Below are 10,578 nucleotides of genomic sequence, written 5' to 3'. Positions count from 1 at the left end.
AGGACGGCCCCTTTAAGTGTGAACTTGTGTTGCAGTCTCCTAGGATTCTCTTGCCTGCATTTTTTGGTGAGGTAATAATTCAACAACCTAACAGATACTGAATTACCCACAAGCTTTCTGACGTCTGGGCTTTTACTTTATCTCAGACTTCCCTTAAAATAACCTTAGCTGGATTACAGGCCTATAATTCATGTAAAGATTTATTTAAGTATTTATAGAATGTGCCAGGATAAAAAGAAAGCCCTTCCTTCCCCCATCACCTGCAGCAGTATTGGAAGATAAAAGCCTTGATGATTCCAAAGAGCCTGTGGAAATGTGTAACATTTTGGATGCTGCTGTTGTATTCGCTAATTAGACTAGAAAGGATTTTATGTTTTTTTAATGGTATTTTAAGATCATTTGAAGCATTTCTATGTGCTGACCTTCTCTTTCTGTGCTCCATCCTTCTCTCTGCTTTTAGTGATTCCTGCTGTTATGTAAGCAGTTGACTTGACAAAGTGCAGCAAGCTGTTTATCCTCAGACATCTTACTATTTCAGGATGGCTGGGTCCTAATCCCTTGGGCTGGCTGTAGTCGCTGATTTCAGAAGCAAATATCACTTTATGGTAGCAAGCCATTAACCAGTTATGTGCACTTTTGCGCTGCATTATTCAAAATAAAAATTACCATGAATATCGTAAGAAACAAATTTGCACGTTGATCCCTGTGATCTTCAGTATTGTTCACTCACCTGTACAATAACATATTTGATCTCAGAGAGAACACTTTGCCAACCTAAGAAACAATGTCTACCAACTCTGTCTTCTCTAACATGGCTGTTTTAGCATTTGTAAGATTTGAAGATAGTCAGGGACCTTTTCTGCCTTTGAGAGATAATACCACTTTTGTAATAACTGTAACCATTCTTTGAACTTTTAAACATAGAGAGAGAGTGTGGTTGAGGAATGCAAGGGCTGAACTGAAACTTCAGGATTGAGATGGCCAGCACAATGTTCTGAGACATCAGTTAATACTTGTGCAGAAAACCAAGTAATTATTACATAGGTTTTCTAGCCATAAAAGTTGTAAGCAATGGATCAACAAAATGTTCACTTTCAGAAAATCCTTTCCTTGCTCCAGTGATGTCTCAAACATTTTGAATCAAATAACACAGTAATTTAGTGAAAATTAATAGTTGCTCAGATAAAAAAAGTAAGAAAATATTTGCTGCCCCAACAGAATAGCAGTGATGCATCATACATTGGTTGACATAAAAAACTCAACACTTACCCACAATTAGAGCATCTCTTTTTCTCCATGATCCTCCTTTGTCAGCTGTGATCTCTGGGAAAATGCTGATAACAAAATCTAGGATGACGCTTGTGAAAGCCAGAGAGAAAGCCTTCTAAGGCAAAGGTACTCACTTTTGGAACAAATTCTAGGAGGAAGTATAGGCGTGCCCTCTTTACAAAACTAAGGTTCACTCATTTGCCAAAGCCTTCTTGCCTTAATAGAAAACAAGAAAATACTAACATGGTAAGAAAAAATAACCCTAGAAGAGAAGAACTGACTTCACTCTAATTTCACCATGAACATTGCTTTAAAGATATCAATTCCATTTAGCACTTAGATATTACAGGAAGGGGCACTGCAGCAAAACCATAAATGGACAGTTACCACCAGAGTGGTATTGGACGCTGTGAAGTCATTTCCTATAAACAGTCTAGGCGCAATGTCTCAAAATACCTGTGTGTGCTACCTGGATAAATGTTGGTACACTGGTGGTGACCAAAGTAAGTGAAAAAATCAAGATGATGCAGTTATATTTAACATTCACAAAAAGTGCTGAACAGTAATTACACGTGTGTTTATTTTCACACAAACAAATGATTGGAAATCACAGCCCAAAAATAATTTATCAAAGGAGTTGGGGAAAAAAGGTCAGACGTCTGTTTTTCTGCAGAATACAGTAAAGAAAACGAGAAATCCTCTAAACTGGTTAGATCATATTTGCATGCAGGGCCTGATCCAAGGCCCACTGAAGTCTGTGGGGGAGGTCTTTCCATTGGGCATTGAAGCAGGCCCAGAGTGTGTATGTATGTCAATATCTCAATTCTTTAAATAAACTTTTGCTGCTTTCCTTTTGTAGAAGAAGGAAGTGTTCTCAGTTGAATTAACATAGAGACCCCCAGATCAGAAACAAACATTCTGAAGCACTCTAGCGGTTTGTAAATACTGAGGGTTTTATTTAGCACTTCACATGGTCTCAAACAGACTCAAACAAGACCAATTACAATTTAGTATGCCCAGAGTTCTCAATGTTTTCCCAAAACAAAGGAAGTTCTCAGTAAACACTGTACATAGCCAGCTGAACTGTTAACAATAATTTAAAAACTCTTTTTTTTGTTTAGTCAATTCAAGAATACCAACAATAAAAGTACAGTACAGGTAATTTCACAACAATATTACAGTGAAACGGATTGACTCACATTTATGTGATGGTACGAGTAGAGCAACAGTATGTACATGCACTAAAGTGCTAGGAACCCAAAGGCATGCAAGTCAAGTATTGTATGTGTATTATACAGCTAACTTCACAAGACTTTCTGAGGCATTATTTTCTCTTTTAAATGTGGTGTGTTTACCTGTATTCCCCTCCAGCTTATTTAATTTAATTCTAGTCAACTACCTTAACGGCTTTCACTACTTAAAATGTACTGCTTCTGACAATATGAAGCATCCCTAAGAACCTTCCTCTTTTAAAATTGGTGACACTGACATTAAAATAGAATAAAATTAACTTTAAAAAGACCCTAGTTTTACATGGGGAAAACAAAACAAAAAACCCTAAAAAAACCCAACCCCCCCCCAAAACCCCAAAATAAAAAAACAGAACAGTGCAAATATAACAAAAAGGCAGTCAGTACTGGGGGATAGGGAGTGCATTCAGTTTCCATTAAAACTTAATGTACATTTTATTTTAAATCTTATTCTTTATATTTATATCATTTTACCTTTTTTGTTAATAGACTGTATGTAGAAAAGATGGAGACAAAAATAGTTTTCTGAGCTATGAAAAAATTAAGTTATTACAGGCACGTTAACTGTTTCATTCTAGAAACATCGCCGTTTCACAGGTTGGACATTCAGCAGCTGATCTTGAAAACATTCGTTGACCTCAACAACTAGATCTCTCTTTGTTGAGAAAGACGGGCCATGGTGATGGTGCTAAAATGCAAATTACAGTGAATTCTTCCCGTGATAATTCATGCAGGCTTGCATCACTGGTTTGGGTTCTCCATCAGCAGTTTCTTGCTTCCATATTCCTCAAAGGAAGTCAAATCTCCAGTTGACTGAGATTGTGAGGCAGTAGGGGAATGTGAAGCCCATCTTGAAGGTGGGCGCCGATTTGCTGGTCTCTCTGGCCGTGAGAAGCAGGATTCTAGGGACGGAGCTAGTGCGGAACAAGGTAGTTCCTTTGCAGCAAACAGATGGAAAAAATATTAGTAACTCGTATACTGCCCATTTACACGTGCAAAAAAAAACAAAAAACAAATGATAACTTAGCATCTTGTGAGAGGGAACAAAACCAAGCAGCACACTTTTCTGCACACAAAAATATCTACATTTACATCTGCGACTGATGGAACAGAAAAGGAAAGAAGAAAAGAGAGAAGGTTTTGGTGAACTGAAGCAGCTGACAAACTTCCATTTGCTAATATTCCCTGGGCTACAAAGAAGAAGAACTGAAAGGTATATTTGCATGATAATTCAATAAACCCCACTATCCATCACGTTGCTTCAAAATGCTAACCTGGGAGCAAAGTGGCAGGTATTGCATTTGCAAGTGAGGTGAAAAGCAGGCACTCGCTCATTCCTCTGCTTCAGAGGTCAGACTGAAATGCAGGCAAGACTTGCTTAGCTGGAGAGTACTGAGCATGGGACTAGTTACTGCTTCCAACTACATTAAAGAGGAGGCTTGCCTAACAATTTGAACTGAATATCTACAACGTATCAATCCTTGTTGCCAACTAACTGAGCCTGAGTTACAGGAATTCAGTGGTAATCTAGATTAAAGATGGATATCCACAATCAAAAAAAGGATGAAAATCTGCAGGTCTGAAAATTTAATTTGCTACAACATCATCTCACTGCAGCAGGATCTTTGGCCTTCTGTGCAAGTAGAGACAAACAGCACTTGTGATTTTTCACACCGGCACCCTATTTATATTTAAAAGTTGATAATTACTTCTGATATTGATAGACTTCTCCCACAGAACAGATAGATTTCATGCACATTTTGCAAGTGCATTATATCGAGTTGACTGATTACATGAAGTGTGGCTGCCTTGCAAAAATCTTCAATTTCTGAGGCTTACTGAATAGCTTAAAAACTATAAAAGCAAATCAGCTGAGTTTGTCAACATATAGAAATGCATACACTGAGGAGAGATCATTGTAAAGGGGGAAAGAGTTATGTGCAAGTTACAATAATAAAATCTAAATACAAACTGGCAAAATATGAAGGCAGAGCTTATAAATCAAATGATGCAAAGGAAGAGATAAAGAATGATAAGCCCAAAAAACCTAAAAACAAAACAAAACCAAACAAACAGTAGAGCAATAAATTAGGAAGTAAAAAATTTAATATCATGCCATGCTATGTGTGGAGAAAGAGAGGAAAGTGACTAAGAAATATTGAATTAGGTAACATGATATGATACGCAGTGATCGAGCAAGATGATGTAATACAGAAGTATCTCAGACAATAAAATGGGACGGAAGATGAATGTTGTAGAACAAGAGAGCCAGAGGACATCAGACTGCCTGTGTGTGCGGCATATACATATGTAGGTTGTGGAGGAGAATATCGCCAGAGCTCAGCCAGCCTCTGAGAAGGGCCAACCCCTAATCTTTACACAGTAGGCAGCTAAAAGTGTGATCAGTAACACCACATTACTGTTTAAAATCATGTTCTACTGAGATGCCCTCAGCATTTCTGGAGAGCAGTACTATATTGTGAATGACATAAGTGCTGGTTAGCAAAGAGCCCTACGATCACTTGCAGACATACACATTTGTACTATAAACTTAAAAACAACTCTCTGTTAAAACAACATTAAGATTGAAGTATAAATCAATACTAGTAAGGATACTGCCTCTGTGTCCTTACTTCACCGTATCCTGTTGTGCCTAAGGGAACACACGGTATGTTGTACTGTGCTGAGACTTTCTAACAGAAGTCCCTATGTGCACCAATACCTACAGGAGGCACAAAAGGATGAGCTGAGGCGGTATTTTTCTGGGCGTGTGTCTTGGTCTCTATTGAAATAGCAGCTTTTAATTACATTTTTCTAGCTTTGTTTGCTTTTAGCAAACCGAGAGGGAGTCAATATTATGGCAATGGTAAACAGTTTTGGCTATCTATGTAATATAGCCACAGATGTTGGTCAGCTTTGACAGAAAGGCAGGGTTAAGTCCTTCTCATTCTTATCGGTGATATACACATGTACAGCCCAACACACATTGCACGAGCGAGTCCTGGTGCTTCAGGGCACATGGGTAACTGGCAGCACAGTCTTTTAATGTGTTGGCTGAAAAACGAATCTTTTCTAGGAGTCATGATTACATGCACATTAATCCTAATTATCGGTCTATGCTCTTAGAATGCATGAAGGAAATGAAAGAATTAAAAGGACACTGCCAAAATATTATTTTTAAAAATCAAAATTTCATGCAACTACCATAGATTATTAAAATTGCAATTTATAAAAATGACATTTCCTTTTGGTTATTTATTCTGATCATTGATTGTTCATGTTTCTAAGCTTAGATCACAAAAATGGGCTAGATAATTTCAAATTTTTGTTTCTAGTCAGTTTCACTTTTAGATTGTTGAAAACACTACAGGGTTGTGAGTATTTGTTGGAAAATTGTTTCCACTGAAAATTGGGGGTGGGGTGGGGTAGCAGAGGGGGAGGGAATCATGGATACATTTATATTGGTCCTAGGTTTTGTAAAAGCTTATATTCACAGAATTTAAATTTTGGCCTAAATTTGAACTAACAGAGTCCATTTAAATCTCAAGGAAACTAATGGGAGCTATCAATGTTCATGTCCAACATAATAATGGCAGAAGGCAGAATAGGCCAATCTTTAAAGTGTACTATTCCAAGTCAGAAAGAAACATTTCAAGGGCAGAACTGTATAGGAATCAGCTGTTTTTGGATGTTCTTGGCTACCTCAAGTATTATTGTTGTTATTGCTACTTACATATCTCCACTAGCTCAAAGTTTCAAAACTAAAGCTTTCAGACAGTTGTGGAAACAAGGTAGAAAGAACTTACAGCAGTGAGGCAGGCAGGGTTAGAGTCCCCAGGGGGCAGTTAGTAAGACAGTTTGGTTCTGGACAGGATAGGAAAAAAGAAAAAGAAAAAAAGCAAATAGGTTGGACAGTTTTTATTTTTTTTAAGTGAAGATTTATACTCGGCAAGGAAGAGTTCATCAGACGTCACTACCTGCTCATATCATGTTACCAGATTTCATGGGAGGGCTAAGAGAAAAGACACTAACAATCAGATTTAGAGAACAAACCAATCAACCTTGCACTGTCTTAGAAATGGACATAGCATTAAAGAATCCAAGCATTCCTTCTAAGTGGAGAAAGATATATACTATCCTTTGACAATTCATATTTAGATCAGGGAAAACAATGTTACCATGAAGGAGGAATACTGCAGGGTTGTTTTTTCCTTAGTTTGATTTTAAGTGAGAGAATATCTGTAAATTCGTAACAAAGAAAAACCCACTGATGTTTTATGTTACTCTGAAGCCATATAAGGCTTTGATAGATATTTGCTTCACCCGTCCTTCTTAGTCCATTTAATGACAGCAAAAGGGAGGCTCAGCTGAAGAAAAAGCACTTTACTCTGATGCCATCTTCCCTCCTCCCAATTCCTGAGTGGTTCAGCTGGGTATGTTCAGCAATTACTCAGCCATTAAGAACAGAGGTGGAAAGACTAGGTTTCTTGCTGGATATGCCTTCCAGGAGTGTTTTCTCTTCTTCACTCCCAGTATGATAGTGTGACCTATATAATGCTCTAAATACCTACCAGGCTCAGAAAAGGAATCTTCATGTCACTTTTTGTGTGTCTAGCCTGCTAAAGTTATCAATAGCAATATTTATAAACCCCACGATTGCCTGCTACAATAGTGGATTAGCAGGTAGGCCAAATCTGGTGGTGGATATGAATTTGCTTGTAAGCAGCTCTGAGCAAGTTAGAATGCAAACAGAGCTATTACCATTGTGTGTATCTAGATATTGAAAAGAAATTCCATAGTTTCAGCAGAAATGTAAAAGGAAATAACTGGAACTCCAGAAGTTAAAGTTAAAGAAAAAAAGCTGCCAACTGGTGCTCCATGCAGGTTTTAAAGTCATTAATTACTCCTCGGGAAATTCTGCACCACTGCGCAATGCCGAATTTTGCAGAAATTAACGTTGTGCGTGCAGAATTTCCTTTCTCCCACTGAAATGGGCTGTAGTGCTGCTGGCCGCCACTAGGGACTGCTGGACCTGGCAGAGCCCAGCTTGCACATAGAAGACGGGGGGAGGAGGGAAGGGAAGAGTTGAGGGAGACAGAGGGTTCCTGGCAGCTGCAATTCCCAGCACACCCTGAAGGAAGGAGAAAGCAGCGCACAGGAAACTCCTGGGACATGGGACCAAGCCTGGGACCAAGCATCAGGCAGAGAAACAGGGACTGGGTTGTCATAGAGGTATCTTTAACTCTCTAATCTTGGGGGAATTTTTTTGTGTGTGTCTGTTTTGTTATAGACATACTTCCTGACAGGTATTTTGAAATAAATTACCAAAATAATTGAAACTGGTGTGATTATGTAGTGTTATTTTGACAAATAAAATGTGTATAATTTTGCATAATTTTAAAATATTGTGCGCAGAATTTTTAATTTTTTTGTCGCAGAATGTCCCCAGGAGTAATTAATGTATCATGCCATGACTACAAAGAAGGGAATGTTCTCTTTGGTGTGATGGTCACTTCTATTGGCTGGAGATAGGTAAATAAAGAAGAGACACCACAAAAATCCTACACAGAGAGGTGGTGGCAGCAGCAGCACTGACATGGTATTTCACTCAGCATAGCATGCCTTCAAAGTGAGGCTCAGACATATGTGGACAGTGTAATCCATAAGTAACCCAAGGCATATTCAGATCATAAATTTATTCACAACTTCATTTCCAACAACAAATCAACATTCCACAAACACGTCTCTTTAAAACTCCACCACATTTTGGAAAATAAACACATCTGAGTGAAGCTCACAACGGTTACCCCTTCAGGGGAACAGCGCACATTCCTGGGAGGGGATGGGATGCTATGGCTGTAACCTGTGCGGCTACCACCTAATCACCTCTCAAAACCAAACGTTTACTCAGTGCCAGACTATGAGTGGGCCTTGCAAAGGGGAAGCAAGAAAATTCCCCTTCTCTGTGTGTGGCTGTGCGAGAGCCTCCCATGCACCCCCCAGTCCCTGCATTTGGGGAAGCACAGGGGCTGCTTCCATCTAACACTTCCCTGGAGAAAAAGATGCTCAACAGAGGGTATAGAAGTGTGGGAAAGAGGCAGTCTTAAGGCCTTACCTCCTCTGCTCCTCATGAGGCTGGTGCACTGAGGGAGCAGATGGAATACATTGTGCAACCCCTGCATGTGGGGAAGCCCCAGAAGAAATTCTGCCTGCCTGAGGCAGTGTCTCTCTGGTGCCTCCCTCCCCTGGGGCGCTGTAATTCTGCATCACTCCTTGCAAAGCGCTGTGCTATAAATGACACAATCTAGCTCTTAAAAGAGACATGGCCTCTGGAATGGCTCTTAGGCCTGAAATCCTAAGAGTCGGTCAATGGGCATCATTTTGGTGCTGAGAATTTTCAAAGAGCTGCAGTTGACTGCCATGAACATTGTAACTATCTGATAAATCGCATCAGGTACCACTATCACCAGACACCATGCCCATGTTTTGAAGTTAGTTACTTTTGCCAACAGCAATTTGTGGTGATGTGGCACAACTTCAGCTTTTATATACTGGAAATTTGTTGTGAAATTTCAAAGTTACACATGGAATTCCAGAGTTTTCAATGATAACTTGAATGCAAAGCTGAGGTGAAGCTCTGAGAGTACAACACATATTTTTACAAATGAAATTATATGGGAACAGTAATCCATCAGCTATACTTCTGGTTTTCAAATAAACCAAAAAATATAAATGGCCAAGATAGTCCAAGACAGCAAAGCTGCTTTCTCCACTTCTGTTCATTCTGAGGTATGTGCACAAACCACACTTCCATTATTTTTTACAGATAATGCAAAGTGTGTGTGTGTTTGTCTCTCTCTCCACACATACACTCTCTCTTTCTCTCTCTCTGTCTCTCTCACTTATTTCAATTTAAACATAAAGGGCACTGACATGAAAGATCTAGGTGCTCTGCTATCAATTGAAAATATGTCCAATAACTATTAAAAACAAAACAAGAGCAAACTTCACCCATTTAAAACAACCAGTCACAGAAAGAAAAATTCCAGGACAAAATCTCCCACCACTCAGATCCCCAGCACCTCCCCAATCCCGCTCTAAATGCCTGTTTAGAAGAACGGGGATTATGGCATGCCCTGAAAGTCAACGAATTGGTGCTATTTGGGGCCATGGTGAGGAGTGAGTTCCAAAATAGAGGGGCCCTGATGGTAAGTACACTGCTAGCTGCTCCCTCTCTTATATACCCAGGGGACCTCTAGCTTGAGCACCCTCACTGATCTGAGAGAGGCCACAGGAGACAGGACACTCTAGGTAAGACCCAGACCATTAGGATTTTAACAGGTCAACATCAGCACTTAAAACTCTACCCAGAAACCAAGAAACAGTCAGTGCAGATCCCAGAACACTGGTGTCACATGCTCAGGGTGAGATACTCCACCTAACGATGGGGCCACTGCACCAGTTGCCGCTTCCAAATGGATGTAACTCTTAATAGAGCACATTCCAGCAGTCCTAGCTAAAGGGGAGCATGGAAGCAAAGTCCAAGTCCGGGAGGAAAGGTCACAACCCCAACCACAGCAAGGTGGAGAAAAGCTGTCCTTGACTGCTGCTATTTGATGGTAGCCAGGAATCTAACCAGATCCCAACTTGAGAATTTTGTCGACAAAGGTAGACGAACAGCCATAATAAGGCAGTGGTAGGAGGGCAACAAAATTTCAGTTGAATTCTCTGGTTGATTCCCCTAACCCACCATAATCATCTCATTTTATCTGGACTGAGTCTTGGCCAACTAGTTCTCATGCATACCTCAGACTCACACAGACACTGAAGAAGGCACTCAACCACACACACCTCAGGCTGGACAAGATAAAGGTACAGAGCTGGACGTCCTCTGCAAACTGAAAACACTTCCGCCAGTATCTCCTCACTAATTCTGCTAATGGTCTCACATACACATTGAACTAGAGGGATAACAGCATGGACACCTGAGGTAACCCAAGAGAGAAACCCTTGGGGCAGAAGAGCAAATATGCAATACTGCCTTGTTGGTACTCTCTAA

The 10,578-nt window shown here is 39.8% G+C and overlaps 1 protein-coding gene across 4 annotated transcripts in view; it reads right to left on the bottom strand.

The window, feature by feature from the left end:
• Nucleotides 1-2,206: 2,206 nt before the first annotated feature.
• The window catches only part of LOC123364713 (microtubule cross-linking factor 1-like), a 199,187-nt gene continuing 190,815 nt past the window's right edge, over nucleotides 2,207-10,578 (bottom strand). For all 4 annotated transcript variants that reach the window (XM_045007047.1, XM_045007044.1, XM_045007045.1 and 1 more), the window contains one exon: nucleotides 2,207-3,455. In XM_045007047.1, the coding sequence (XP_044862982.1) occupies nucleotides 3,261-3,455 (195 nt within the window). In that variant the 3' untranslated portion in view covers nucleotides 2,207-3,260. The remainder of the gene's footprint in view (nucleotides 3,456-10,578) is intronic.

This window comes from Mauremys mutica, chromosome 2, assembly GCF_020497125.1.
Source record: "Mauremys mutica isolate MM-2020 ecotype Southern chromosome 2, ASM2049712v1, whole genome shotgun sequence".
In the NCBI taxonomy this organism is placed as follows: domain Eukaryota; kingdom Metazoa; phylum Chordata; order Testudines; family Geoemydidae; genus Mauremys; species Mauremys mutica.
This window is presented reverse-complemented; position numbering and strand designations above follow the sequence as displayed.